Raw genomic sequence first — 15,714 nt, 5'->3', positions numbered from 1 at the left:
GCTGTTAACGCTGACCAAATCTTCTGTCATAAAAATCCTGCCTGTCAGCTATTTAGTTTTTTTAATTTTAATTCCGCTTGAAGTGTCTTGAGGTAGAGCCATAAGCTGAATTGTTCTATTTGTCACTCCAGCATGTTTCTGGCACTCTCCTCTTCTCTCCCATGCTCAGGGTTGTGGACCGTCCTCACCTACAACGCAGGACTTCTGGTTCTGCCCCGTACATGATGACGTCAGAATGCAACTGCCGAACGGAGCATCGAAGTGAAGAGACTTCCAGGGAAAACCTGTCTGAGCAAGCAACACTTTAATGCCCCGTACACACGGTCGGAATTTCGGACAGAAAAAGTCCGATGGGAGCTTTTGGTCGGATATCCCGACCGTGTGTATGCCTCATCGGACTTTTTCTGTCGGCATTTCCGACGGACTTAGATAGAGAACATGTTCTACATTTTTCCGTCAGTAATGCAGATGGAGGCTATCCCGTTGGAAAGTCCAACCCTGTGTACACGACATAAGAATTACACCCCTTCTCTACCCCTAGAAGACACAAGCATTTAACCCTTGCACTGTGGGGGGCCCCACTACAAGAGTCATTTTTTTTCAAAATCTTTGAGAGGGGCTTTCAACGACAGAGGGTATGAAGCAGCTCATGGATATTAGATGGCAATCATCCAATCCAGCTCTTTGGAGGAACAGAGGTCCACCGGGTCAGAAGGCCCGACACCGATTGCTACACTTCATCTACTTATAACTCTTAAGAACAACTATGTTAAGTCGGTTGGCTACCATAAAGTCACAGCGATCACATGGGCGTAAGCGCATGCCAAGGTCTCCTGAAGGTAAACGGTGACCAGGAGATGTCAGTGACAACACTGACACTGTGCTGGGGGCCCAAGTACATGAGTTCCCAGCACACTATATGCATATATGTGACAGCTAGGCGTTAAACCTCACCGCCTTGCTAGCAGATACATGGGTTCGGTTGGCAGTAAAGGGTTAAAATATAGCAAGTATGCAGATACAGTATAGCGACCTTCATATTATGTAAGCTCTCATGAACAGTTGGGTGTGCTGTTATTTACTTGTATTCTCTCCCTGGAAGTGTGAAGTTGTAAGGCCCCCCCATTGAGGCAGATCAGTCTCTTGTCTGAGCTAAGAACTGATGACTGACACTCTATCAGGGCAGTTTTACAGCCTGACACTCCTGTGCTCTGACAGGGAAAGAATACAAGTAAATAATAATTAAAAAAATAAAACCGGTAATCCCAGTATAACAGCAATTCAACATTGCAGATTCAGGTTATGGTAGATGCCTAAGAAGTTATATTTCAGTCTACTTAGTTTATAGGAATCCCAGAACAAGTGTTAAAGGGCCAGAAATCAAATTTTGATACACAAGTGAGTCAGACATCAGCGATAACGAGGATACACTTTTTCACTCACCTCATACAAATTCAGCTCCTTTACTTTTTCTTTTAATATGACCTGAAAAAGAGAAAAGATGTACTTTTATTATTCCGGTTCTTAATATTTCTTCATAGTACTATTCTTTACAACAGGTATGCACATGGCATCATTAGGGGAACCCGCAGAACATGGGTAAAAAAAAAGGTCTTACCTGTTTATAGGCATACAGCTCTTTCCGGGCCTGATGCCTTAACCTGTAAGAAAAGAAGACATCATTAGCGATATATCCAGTTTAAGAAAAACAAAAAAAAAAAAAAAAAAACAGGTCTGCAATTTAGGATTAAAAAGAAGCTGTGTTCTATCATTATTGGATTACACACATTGTATTTATCAAAACTAATTTCTGATATTTTTACTTCCTTGCTGTTCCAGATTGTCCTTTTTATATACAGATACAGCGTGTATTTATTAAAAAAAAAATGCCTAGCTGTTCGTCCATTGAAACGAATGTTCTTTATATTTTATATTTTCTGCAGATCCAATGTGTGAAAGAGGAAAATACTGCATTATGGCCACTAGATGGAGCGAAGGAGCCCATTTCTTTAATTACCATCTGGTGGCCATAATGCAGTATTTTCCTTATTCACACGTTCGACCTGCAGAGAAAATAACCTGAGAACATTCGATTTTGCTCTATTCGTAGTCAACAAACTTACAAGTACTTTTGATGGACAAACAGCTATGCAAATCTTTCAAAGATACACCCGAAAGTGTGTGAGTTTGAGATAGAGTGGCATAGGATTAGGATCCCTCTCGGGTTATCATTGCTATCTTAAGCTTTATTGCCCTTCATTAAGGGCCCATTAACTCCAGTCTCAGTGGGCAGCACTGCTTAACACAGTGCCAATGTATAGACAAAGCAATTTGCCTTACATCTTATGGCTTGAATTTACACCCACGTGCAGCACTGAAACAAAAAAATAGGACATATTGCATTTTTGCGAAGCGCAGAGCATTCCAACATGCTGTAATACATTGCAATACACTGCCATGCATAGAATTAAATACAAGTTTAAAAAAAGCACAGTGTAGAGTTGAGGAGTGTGCTACGCACAGAGTGCAGAATTCAGGGGTGCGTTACGTACAGAGTGTAGAGTTCAGGAGTGCGTTACGTACAGAGTGTAGAGTTCAGGAGTGCGTTACGTACAGAGTGTAGAGTTCAGGAGTGCGTTACGTACAGAGTGTAGAGTTCAGGAGTGCGTTACGTACAGAGTGTAAAATTCAGGAGTGCGTTACGTACAGAGTGTAAAGTTCAGAAGTGCGCCACACACAGAGTTCAGGAGTGCATTACGTACAGAGTGTAGAGTTCAGGAGTGCGTTACGTACAGAGTGTAAAGTTCAGGAGTGCGCCACACACAGAGTTCAGGAGTGCATTACGTACAGAGTGTAGAGTTCAGGAGTGCATTACGTACAGAGTGTAAAGTTCAGGAGTGCGTTACGTACAGAGTGTAAAGTTCAGGAGTGCATTACGTACAGAGTGTAAAGTTCAGGAGTGCATTACGTACAGAGTGTAGAGTTCAGGAGTGCGTTACGTACAGAGTGTAGAGTTCAGGAGTGCGTTACGTACAGAGTGTAAAATTCAGGAGTGCGTTACGTACAGAGTGTAAAGTTCAGAAGTGCGCCACACACAGAGTTCAGGAGTGCATTACGTACAGAGTGTAGAGTTCAGGAGTGCGTTACGTACAGAGTGTAGAGTTCAGGAGTGCGTTACGTACAGAGTGTAAAGTTCAGGAGTGCGCCACACACAGAGTTCAGGAGTGCATTACGTACAGAGTGTAAAGTTCAGGAGTGCGTTACGTACAGAGTGTAAAGTTCAGGAGTGCATTACGTACAGAGTGTAAAGTTCAGGAGTGCATTACGTACAGAGTGTAAAGTTCAGGAGTGCATTACGTACAGAGTGTAAAGTTCAGGAGGGCGTTACGTACAGAGTGTAGAGTTCAGGAGGGCGTTACGTACAGAGTGTAGAGTTCAGGAGGGCGTTACGTAAGTGTGTAGAGTTCAGGAGGGCGTTACGTACAGCGTGTAGAGTTCAGGAGGGCGTTACGTACAGCGTGTAGAGTTCAGGAGGGCGTTACGTACAGCGTGTAGAGTTCAGGAGGGCGTTACGTACAGAGTGTAGAGTTCAGTAGGGCATTACGTACAGAGTGTAGAGTTCAGGAGGGCGTTACGTACAGAGTGTAAAGTTCAGGAGTGTGTTACGTACAGAGTGCAGAGTTCAAGAGTGCATTACGTAGAAAGTGTAGAGTTCAGGAGTGTGTTATGTACAGAGTGTAGAGTTCAGGAGTGCGTTACGTACAGAGTGCAGAGTTCAGGAGTGCATTACGTACAAAGTGTAGAGTTCAGGAGTGCGTTACGTACAGAGTGTAGAGTTCAGGAGTGCGTTACGTACAGAGTGTAGAGTTCAGGAGTGCATTACGTACAGAGTGCAGTGTTCAGGAGTGCGTTACATACAGAGTGCAGCGTTCAGGAGTGTGTTACATACAGCGCCCACCCCAACAGCTTCCTCACATCTCCACTCTCACCTACCCGGCTCAGCTCTAGCTGGAGATCTATCCCTGCCATGCCCCCATCTAAGCAAAGCTGTCCCTTGTAAACATAGAAGGCTTCTGTGTTTACAAGTGACAGTGGGGAGTGGGAGTGGAATGGAGTTCCGCCATGTTCCGGCTGCAAAACTGGGTGCGAGGGCCCAACGACAAGGCCTGGCGGGCCGGATTCGTCCCATGGGCCTTGTGTTTGATATATGTGACCTAAGGACAGTAGCAAAAGACTAGAGTCCAAAGCAGTGGATGGGGTTATGTGAGGGTGCACAAGGGAGGGCGTTCCCAGCAAAGCTTTTGCCAGTGTCCAAACCCATGATTGATGGCCACACATCCTGTACAATTAAAGCGCAAATTCAGTCATGTTTTCATCTTTCCATCTATTAAATCTTCTGCCCTTGTTGTTTTAACTTTGGGTAGTAAAACATTTTTTTTCTGCCAGTAAATCCCTTACAGCCCACTTCCTGTTTCTTGTCTGGAAAAAAGCCTAGGCTTAGGACATCTTGCACAGCTCTCTCGCTCTCTCACTCTAGTGAAAGTTTGCCAGGACGGGAGGGGGGATGAGTCATAAGAGGGCCAATGAGAGCTGCAGAGCTGGAGGTGTGCCTCTGTGTGTCTGTGTAAATCCAGGAAGTGAACAGGCAGCAGCATCAGCTACCCACAGTTAAAATGGTTGCAGCCAGACTCAGTGGAGGGAAATTTTTGCAGCATATTTGTCAAGTACAGAATCACAGTATATATAAAACAATATGCAAAGTGGTTGGAAGGAAGCCTCAGAATGGCAAATATGTTTTTTTTTATTGCAAATTATGTGAGCAGACTGCAGTTCCTCTTTAAAATAAAAACTTTTTATTTCTGGCCACCTGGGATTTTTGGAAGTTCCTGCCCATCTGTGTTTGTTTCAGCTCCTCCAGATACATTCTTCATAATATAAAATAAAAACCCAGCAGACAGAGTGGGAACCCCTCATGATGGACACACAACAGGTGTTCAGACCTGGGAACTCTCAGATCTCACAGAGCGATAGAAGAAACTGTCAGGTGTTAGAACTCTCCAGCATCCACCAAACACTGGGTGGATGTGGACTTTGGGTGGACTGATCCTTTAAGAGTACATTGATGCTTTTAAAATTTTAGTTTCCCTTTAAATTGTCCCTGGTGAAGAAAGAGACATCAGTTACAAGCGTCTGTATTCCTATGAATGCTTCTCGTCATGTCATTGAGATGAGCCACCAGGGAGCCACCAGGGAATGCGCTCAGTAATTGTCGGTGTCAATTATGGTTATTCCCAACCTCAAGCACACTGGAAACTAAGCCATAGCATGTTAGTAAATATTGGTAATCAATTAACTTCTGTATGGGAAGACGATCAATACAGGTCCCGTGTGGGTAATAAGGCTGTTGTAAGGTCATCCTCAGATGACAAGAGCGGCTGTGACTCCATGACAGACACCTAATAGGACAGATTACCACATCCTCCCCGAAGACAGTGGAGACTCAATGATAGTCACATATTAATTACTCATTCTGTCTAATCAGACAGAGATCAGACACATCAATTGCTCATGATGAACTTCATAAACTCCCCGACAATAGTCCTCGTCATTACAAGTCATGGTATTCATAGAAGCCACATTTCCTACATCCCAGAAAATAGATAAAAGCACCCAATGACGTGTCAGTACTCTCCAGAAAAGACTATGCTAAATACTGAAAGTCTAGTCAGCATACAATAACCCTTTCTCACCGCCCACCATCTTTTTATAACGTTCCAAACACCATGGGGCAGGAAAGATTGGCTGATCACGTGACCACTTTGAGCGGATGTCACCATGGTCACGTGATTGAACGTCAGTCCCGTCAGCTACCGATCATTACCAAGAGTTGACTTTCACAGCTGGGAGCACGCGGTAAGCACAGAAACATTGGCCACACAGCTTCTAAGCTCCCAGACACTTTGGGACTGATTTAGTAAAACTGGGGAATGCAAAATCTGGTCCAGCTGTACATGGTAGCCAATCAGCTTCTAACTTCAGCTTGTTCAATACATTTTTGACAAAACACCTGGAAGCTGACTTTGGATGGTTGTAACTTGGATATGACTTTGGCTTTGACCAGTGATAATGGACAGCTGTTGCATTGTATAACATTCAGGGTTGACTTTCATGCAACTTCTGAGGGTTGACACTGAAGTCTATGGCCCTCAAGTTGCATGAAAGTCAGACCAAAGTAGTGCATGAACCACTATGAAGTCACTACAGATATATCAATCTGGATGTCACACCACTTCCTCAAACTCAATCTACCCAAAACCAAACTTATATGTTTTCCTCCCCCACGTGCCTCTTCCTCTGATATCTGTCAAACTCGATGGCACAACTATAAGCCCATCCCCGCATGCCAAGGTCCTAGGTGTAGTCATGGACTCTGAAGCCCCAAGTCCAATCACTGTCCAAATCTTCAACCTCAACAACATCTCCAAAATACGCCCCTTCCTAACCAATGACACAACAAAGCTCTTAATTCACTCTCTGGTCATCTCTCTCCTTGACTACTGCAACTCTCTACCCATTGGATTACCTCTACATAGTCTATCCCCCCTTCAATCCATCATGAATGCTGCTACCAGACTCATCCACCCTACCAACCGCTCAGTATCTGCTACTCCTCTCTGTCAATCCCTCCACTGGCTTCCGCTCACCCAACAAAATACTAACAACGACTTACAAAGCCATCCACAACTTAGCCCCCAGCTACATCACTCGCCTAGTTTCAAAATATCAATCTACTCGTTCTCTTCGTTCCTCTCAAGACCTCCTGTTCTCTTGCTCCCTTGTCACCTCCTCCCATGCTCGCCTCCAGGCCTCTCCAATCCTATGGAACTCCTTACCCCAATCTGTTCAATTATCTCTCACTCGATTAGCTTTTAGACAACCCCTGAAAACCCTCCTCTTCAGAGAAGCCTACATTAACCACACCTAACAACTGTATATTAATTTCCTCCATCAGCTCACCCCCCACAGTTATTACCTTTTGTTTCTCTTGACCCTCCCTTCTACATTGTAAGCTCTGAGAAGGGCCCTCTGATTTCTTCTGTATTGAATTGTATTGTAACTGTACGGTCTGCCCTCATGTTGTAAAGCACTGCGCAAACTGTAGGCGCTATATAAATGCTTTATAATAATAACTACGACTTTAAGTTGTGCATATATGAATGGTTATCATTGGAAAACATGGGGAACGACTTGTCATGGGACTTTGATGTCCAAAGTTGCAAGAGAAGTCGCACAAGTGTGTACAAGTGTATACACACCATACAACTGTTGTTGATCGATTTTCTTCAGATTTACCTTAACTATGTAGTGCAAGAACCTGCCTGATTGCATACACATTGAAAGTGTTTAGGTTTGACCTCATATTGTATGGTTTTGGTAAATCTAAATGAAAACATCTAAAAGAAAATTGTATAGTGTACATCCAGCTTTAGACAGGAGCCAATTAAGCTACCAACATATCTTTGAAGTGTGTGTATGTGGGTGGGGGGGGATTGGAGTACCCAGGGGAAGCTCATACAAGCCCAGAGAGAACGTGCAAACTCCATGCAGATAGTGCTGCAAGGCGGAAGTGCTAACCAAAAAAAAGGCACTTGATTTCAAAGTGCCCTTATTATTTGATGATACAATAATGATTACAGAGCCTGGAGCCTGGCTGGAGTTCACGGCACAGAATTATCCAGCTTACAATCTGCACGTCAGCTGTAAAGCCCCCCCCCCCCCCCCCCCCGGTGCTCAGGTTGGATTCTTCTAGAAATGCATTGTCTGCTGTCTCTTTAAACAGACGAGAATCTCTCGCTGACCTGTACATAATGTAAATCCCTGGAGGCCAAAGTAACGCACACATCAAATATTGACACAATGACGCCAGCCCCGCCCCCCCCTGTCGTTCACTTTCTGTTTTTTGCAGCATGTTTATTTTCTTACCGCCCCAGAACAACAAAGCACCCAACATCTTGAAAGAAAAAAAAGAAACTGATTCCAAACATATTATCCCGCTGTGAAATCAGCATGCGGTCTGTGAAATATGCAGACTACAGGAAATTCTGGTTGCTGGAAGATTATCCCCCGCTCTCTACAGCTGCTCTTCCTACAAGCTGCAGGCTGACTTGGATGGTAAATATAGAGGAGTCTGAGTGGGCTGTCACTGAGAACGCTGGCAGTCATTAGTAATTGGCGTATTTAGAAGGCCCCTTTGAGATGAAGCGGATCTGCCTGCTCGGCGGAAGATCTCTCCGATGATTCCTGCCCAGTAGGCAGATGACAGGTCCGTGTCCGCTCCGCTATCCAGAGGGGACACAGACACAGCCCGCTCTCCTCTATGGGGCGGTCAGATGGAAACAGACTGTATGTCCGTTTCCACCCAATTGTCATCTGAACCGATCCGCCATACGGATGGCGAACGTATTGCCATATGTCTGTTTTTAGCGGATTTGTTGCCCGGCGGGTGTCAGCGGACACATGTCTGCTGATATCTGCTGCCCCATAGAGAACAATGGTTGGCCTGATTGGATTCCGCCTGAAAAACGGACAGGCGGACTAAAGCAGAGTTCTAGTTGTTGTATGTTACAATGTAGTATAGTCTCATATGACATGTTTTTGATTTTCTCGATCCCTATTGGAGAGGTTCAGTTGTTCACTGCAATTGCCAGTATTTTAAATGTTTTTTTTTAATGTAATATATGTTTAATAAAATGTACTTTATATTTTTCCACAATTGGTGCCTGTAAAGTCCATTTTGCCATCCTCATAGACTTGTATGCAAAAGTCCATCAGCACAAGCCCTTTAGCTGTTCAAATGTGCAGACGCAAAAAAAAAAAAAAAAAAAAAAGGGAGAGACTGCAACTTCCTTTTTATATTTAAAAAAAATTATATTAAAAAAAATGATATTAATTATACACATAAAAAGGGCATTGTAGAGACGCCGGGTTGTCTGTGTGCGATTACTGAACGCCAGTGAGTCACCAAGCAAAACCTCCTCATCTCAAACTATACAAAGTCTGGAAGTGGCATAACAATAGGCATAGCAGCCTACACAGCAGTTATAGGGCCTGGAGGTGGGGTGGGGTGGGGTGACATTAAGGGGGTTGTTATAGTGGTACTAAATGCAAAATTAAAACTTACATATATGAGATTGTGGGATACGGAGGACAGGGCAGTTTGCTGGAAATTTAGAGTTAAAAGTTTATTCCCTGCACTGTTGTCCCTCTCTTTCCTGATGTCTGTCCACACAGCATTGGTCCCTAGTAATGTACTGACTGTGCTGACAGCTCTCTTGCTATCTGTCCTTGATATAGACATACTTAAAAGAATAAGTCCACCTTAAGGCCCCTTTCACACTGGGGCGGTGGGGGCGTCGGCGGTACAACAGCGCTATTTTTAGCGCTGCTGTACCGTCGTTCTTGCAGCGGTATTCGGCCGCTAGCGGTTGGGTTTTAACCCCCGCTGGCGGCCGAAAAAGGGTTAAATCCGCTCGTACAGCGCGGCTATAGCTGCGGTATTACCGCAGTATAGCCGCGCTGTCCCATTGATTTCAATGGGCAGGAGCGGTGAAGGAGCGGTGAATACACCCGAGTGCTTTCACACTGGGGTGCTGTGCTGGCAGGGCGTCAAAAAAAGTCCTGCAAGCAGCTTCTTTGCAGCGCTTTCGTGTTTTTGCCCCGGGGCTGGGTGCGCAGATGGCCCGAGCCCTTTTACACTGCCAGCGCCTGAAAAACGCCCCAGTGTGAAAGAGGTCTTAAGCGGCGCTTTACCAGCCTTTTTTCGGGCGCTGGCAGTGTGAAAGGGCTCGGGTTTTTACATTGGGATTGCAGATGAAGCTTCTTTCAGGCGCTTTACCGACGCTTTTTTTAATGCTAAAGCGCCTGAAAAATGCCCGAGTGTGAAAGGGGTCTAACACTAAAATCTCTACATCTACAGACATCCACCATCTAACACTAACCTCTCTAGCCTTGTAAAGAAGAAATCAGTATACATACCTTTTCTGAAGCCAATCCGACCAGATACCACACTAAGCTGTCAGCCGCGGCTTCACTGTGTAGGTGGGTGCAGAGGAGGCGGCCGACAATGGAAGCCCCATAGTAAGTCTATGGGTGACGTCACTTCCCATTCATTTCCCAGCCATTGTCGGCCGTCTTCTCTGCAGAGCTTCCATTGCCGGATCGTCTTCAGAAAAGGTACATACCGTAAAACCTTGGATTGCGAGCATAATTAGTTCCAGAAACATGCTTGTAATCCTAAGCACTTGTATATCAAAGCGAATTTCCCCATAAGAAATAATGGAAACTCAAATGATTCGTTCCACAACCATTTATTCATAAGTCCTTCAGTTTATAGTCCATATAAAAACATTATAGCAATGTGATAGGTTGTGTAACCATAAAATGTCCATCCACAAATGGAAGCCTCCACAAGGGGATTAGAAGCAAAACCCAGCAGGAGCTCCAGAGTATAAAAGAGAAGAGAGGCGCCTCTAAGTGTAGCAATATGATTACATTTAATGAAGGTACAACATTTAGCAACTCACATGGTTGATGATTATAGAGGCACATCTAAGTATGCAGGCATCCAGGGTAAAGCTGTCCACATAGACCATCCTCCACACCACTGGCTCTCACTGTTGTCAGTCTGCAATCGTGACCAGGAAGACTACCCTGCAGTAGAGCGATTGGAGCACAGCGTGGAAGAGGCAACGTCCATGGCGGTGAGAAGGATGGTCTATGTGGACAGCCCCGGATGCCTGCATACTTAGATGTGCCTGTTTTAATCATCAACCATGTGAGTTGCTAAATGTTGTACCTTCATTAAATGTAATCATATTGCTACACTTAGAGGCGCCTCTCTTATCTTTTATACTCAGTTGTGACATGACGTTACTTGTATATCAAGACATCGCTTGTATTTCAAGTCAAAATGTATTTAAAAATTTTACTGGTCTTGCAAAATTCTCTCAAACCAAGTTACTCTCAAACCAAGGTTTTACTGTATACTGATTTCTTCTTTACGGAACTAGATAGGTTAGTGTTAGATCGTGTCTGTAGATGTAGAGATTTTAGTGTTAGGGTGGACTTATTGTTTAAAGTAGAAGTCACATCAAATCCTAACCTGAAGCCTGCTTCCACACCCATTCTAAGGTAGACCAAAGACGGAGTGATTGTATTTCCTGCAGCGAAAGAAAAACGCTCAGTTCCCTCATCGATACAGTCAGCGTTGTCGGGGGGAATCCCTCCTGCCGAGCCATTGCTTCCTTGCTATGACAGCCGCTAGCAATAATCGCATTTAAAATCCAACAGGCCGGTTGTACCCAAGTTGATCGATCGATCAACTTGGGTACATTCAGCCTGCCCACACATGAACTGGCCGAGATTTGAACCGTCTATGGCCAGCTTAAGTCCTATACTAACAATCCTTTAAAGGAAAGATGTGTATACTTACCTATTCCCTGGGTGCTCAGGTCCAGTCACTTGATCTCCCCAGTGGCTGGCTTCAGTGAAGAGGAGAGATCGCCAACAAGGGCTGCAATGTCTATGCAGTGATGTCACCTGTAGGCTTACTATGGGGCAGCCATTGTTGGCTGACTCTTCTCTCCCCTGAAGCCGGTGCTGGGAGCCAATCATGTGACCGGACCGGAGCACCCTCAGAATAGGTACAGTAAATATAGACATTTTTCCTTATATATTTAGTATAGGACTTAAGCTGGCCATAGACGGTTCATGTATGGACAGGCTTAATGTATCCAAGTTGATTGATCGATCAACTTTGGTACAACCAGCCTGTCTGATTTTACATGTGATTATTGCTAGCAGCTGTCATAGCAAGGAAGCAGGAAGCAATGGCTCGGCAGGAGGGATTCCCCCATCAACACTCAGTGTGTTGATGGGGGAATTGAGCGATTTTCTTTAGTTGCAGGAAAGAAAATTACCCCGTCTATGGACAGCCTTAGAATGGGTGTGGGAGCAGGCTTAAAGTGATACTAAAGTCTTGTTTTTTGTTTTCTATAACAAAGATGTTATACTTACCTGCTCTGTGCAGTTGGTTTTGCACAGAGCAGCCCAGATCCTCCTCTTCTCGGGTCACTCGCTCCACACTCCTGGCTCCTCCCTCCCATCGAGTGCCCCCACAGCAAGCAGCTTGCTATGGGGGCACCCGAGCCAAGCTGCAGCTCTGCATGTCCATTCAGACATGGAGCCGCAGTTCAGGCCACGCCCCCTCTCTCTCCTCACTGGCGAATTGACTTTGATTGACAGCAGTGGGACCCAATGGTGTCACTGCTGTGTCTTAGCCAATCAGGAGGGAGAGTCCCAGACGGCCCAGACACTCGTACACATCGCTGGATGGAGAGGGGGCTCAGGTAAGCATTGGGGGGGCTGCTGCACAGGTTTTTTATCTTAATGCATGTGCATTAAGATAAGAAAAAAACCTTCTGCCTTTAGAATAACTTTAAGCTTAGTATTTGATTAGACTTCGTCTTTAAAGTGTTACTAAACCCACAACAGTAAAATCAGTCTGTATATGCAGTAACACATGCTTGTTATCTTGTTATCCTCACTGTGGAACCTAAGGAGTTACTCCTCTGCATTGTGTAAAAAGGCTGTGTGAGCCTGTCTTCTCTGATCCTCCCCTCTTTCCACTGTACCCTGATCATTTCCTGATAACACAGAGTCTATGGAGTCAGGCTGCACATGCTCAGTTTGGTGTGTATTGCTAGAGAGGTTTTTTTCTTTTCTTGGGAGAGTGCATGTGATCAGCACAGGGCCAATCAGCACTGTCCATACAGAGGATCAGGAGTATTGCAGTTTCATAAGACAGTCAGAAAACTCCTCCTACAAGCTTTACAAGTGCTTGCCAGGACACTGATAGAAGTCACAAAACTGCTATATACTGCTGATAAGAAAAGAGATTTAGCAGTTTATATTTACTAAAATAATTGCATTTCCATGTTCTGTGTACTGTGGGACACCAGATATAGTGAACGCAGGCTCCTGGGTGCAGTAACACTTTAAGTATGTCTATACCAAGGATAGGTAGCAAGATAGCGGTCAGTACAGGGTAACCTGAATAGGCTTAGAATGGGGTGGGGGCAGGGTTATTTTAGATTTCACTGTGACTGGACTTCTACTTTCAGAAAAATGGCGGCTGCTGGAAGGACCCACATCAAAATTTTTCTATGGAGCCCTGTGATCTGTAGGTATGCCCCTGGAACTGGTGATCTCTGCTACACCTCCAAGCAGTCATTCAGCAGATATATCAATTGCAATTCCTTGGAATTTATCATTGGCTTTGTTTGTATCTTATGTGCCCGCCAATGCTGCTTACTGTAACGGCCAGCTATAGATGGGGGCAGCGCTCCCCTTTTTTGTATCACTGTGTATTGGTCAGGCAACGCACCTTTGCAGCCATTGAGCTATATGCTGGGTGCTCAGTGTGCTCCTGCACCTTTAAGAAAGGGTAGGGATCTCCTTCAGACCATCTGCCCTCCACTTATCCATCAGAATGCATGTGCCTCCACTGTGGGGGTCACTCATTAGATAGTGATAGGGACTACAGATAATGGGGTGCCTTGGCGAGGCTCTGTAGCTTATGCATGCATTTGCAAATGTGAGCATGACTAAACCCCTGTTTTTAAACGCACACTGTTAGATAGGTTGGTCCTAAAAACTGGAGAGTTCATAATCTGCTGCAGCTCTGCATTGTAACCAATTCGCTTCCAACTTCAAGCTTGTTCAATTAGGCTTTGAAGAAAACAAAAAACAAAAAAACTGGAAGCCAAATGGTTTATAGGCAGAGCTGCACCAGATTTTGTACTCTCCAGTTTTAGTAAATCAACCCCACAGACTGCAGTAAGAATAGACATCTCTGTATCTATAATACAACCCAGCTTGGAGATACTTTGCTTTCTGGCAAATGCCTAATGTGACAGACTACTAATGCATAGCTCCCAACTGTCCCTGATTTGGAGCAATGTCCCTCTGTCCCTCTTTCCTCCTCATTTGTCCCTCATTTTGGTCTGATCTATATAGTTGTATATAAAATGCACTTTTTATCTTTCAAAAAGTGTTTCCCAGCGCTAAACCTTCCATCCATATTCTAAATTGCTGCATTTTTCAATCTTAAAAGGCAATATAAAGGAATAGTACAGGCAGTCCCCGAGTTACGAACGGGCTAGGGACTGTAGGTTTGTTCTTAAGTCGAATATGTTTGTAAGTCGGAACAGCATGGGCAGAATGGCAGATATGACGTTTTCCGATGTTCCGTCGAATGTGGCCGCCATCAAAAAGGGTTCCGTCGAATGTGCCCGCCGTCCCGTTCGTAAGTAGGAGTCGTTCGCAAGTCGGATGTTCGTAACTCGGGGACTCCCTGTAGTGTTAAAAAAAGCACTTGTGGATTTAATTAATCTTTTCTTGTTATTTCCCCTTTAAGGGGGCGTGGCAGGGGGCGTGTCCTGTGCCTACATACGTTTGCTAGTAGGTGTCCCTCATTCCCATCTCAAAATGTTGGGAGGTATGCTGATGCAGGCCTAGAAAGAACTTGTTCACACCTCCAGTGCCAGTCTATGTTGCACAATGTAGTCACAAAGCAAGGACAGGCAAAAAAAAATAAAAACCGGGGGACATCAATTCAGTCACACAGCGAGGAAGTCCTAAACAGGAGCATTGGGACTGCTTTACAAGACAAATTTACTATAATATGGAACTTTGTTTCATACGTTCTTCCCTCGTTTGCTGTAGTAGCACTAAAAATAAATAAACGTCTGTTTAGAATGAAAGCGGAGGAATTCAAACAGCCAAAAAGCAAAAAATGGAACAAAAACGCATTGTAGCGTTGTACGGTGTCAATGATCCCTAAGAGATAAGCAGGCTTTGTCTGAGACATACCGGATTAGATAGCAGCAGAAGAGCAGGCTCAGGATGAAGACGAATATCGCCGTGCCAAACACCACAATGTAGATGTTGAGGGGGAGGTTCTGGAACCCAATATTAGGCATTCTGAAGCTGTAGTGCTGGAAGTCTGGGCTCATGGATTGGCTGAAAAAGAAAAATGACACATTAATAGAAATATAGCACATATTTCTCAGTAAAATACAAGTCCCTTAACATTACCCATATAAATCAATACTTTGTGACACATTGCCATCATGCCTCTTCCACCAGCTTAACATGTACCCATCATTAAAATAGAATACCAATAGATTACATATCAGCATTACCAGATCCCATTATTATTTTAGTTAAAGATGCCATTTGCTGAATAGTTATAGAGTGCTTCTAAGCTCTCCCGTCTGAGCTGAATCCCAGGCAATATACATGATTGCTACTTAACATAAGAATTGTGGGTGTTCCGTTAGAGCCTACAGAAGTCCATCCCATGCCTACTACCATGACCACATTGCGATCTTTAATGCATCTTAAAACTTGGAGTCTTACTTTTTCTATGGCTCCATGCCTCAAAGGCGTACTAGAGCTGCATTAGCCACTCAGTTGGGTGTTTCCAGGGTCTGCTGTATGAGACTGCAGTTGCTACTTAACATGAGAATAGTGGGTGCTCTGTTAGAGCCTACAGAAGTCCATCCCATGCCTGCTACCATGACCACAATGCAATCTTTGGTGCACCTTGGAGTCTTACTTTTTCTTTGGCTCCATGCCTGAAAGGCATACACA

The 15,714-nt window shown here is 44.4% G+C and overlaps 1 protein-coding gene across 4 annotated transcripts in view; it reads right to left on the bottom strand.

The window, feature by feature from the left end:
• The window catches only part of LOC141120337 (RING finger protein 24), a 173,989-nt gene that overhangs the window by 9,835 nt on the left and 148,440 nt on the right, over positions 1–15,714 (bottom strand). For all 4 annotated transcript variants that reach the window (XM_073611007.1, XM_073611005.1, XM_073611006.1 and 1 more), the window contains exons 2-4: positions 14,932–15,081; positions 1,619–1,661; positions 1,444–1,485 (exon numbers count right to left, since the gene is read on the bottom strand). In XM_073611007.1, the coding sequence (XP_073467108.1) occupies positions 1,444–1,485; positions 1,619–1,661; positions 14,932–15,074 (228 nt within the window). In that variant the 5' untranslated portion in view covers positions 15,075–15,081. The remainder of the gene's footprint in view (positions 1–1,443; positions 1,486–1,618; positions 1,662–14,931; positions 15,082–15,714) is intronic.

The sequence above is a fragment of the Aquarana catesbeiana genome, linkage group LG01 (genome assembly GCF_042186555.1).
Source record: "Aquarana catesbeiana isolate 2022-GZ linkage group LG01, ASM4218655v1, whole genome shotgun sequence".
NCBI lineage: Eukaryota > Metazoa > Chordata > Amphibia > Anura > Ranidae > Aquarana > Aquarana catesbeiana.
The sequence above is the reverse complement of the archived record's forward strand: the minus strand, read 5'-3'. Positions and strand labels throughout refer to the sequence as shown.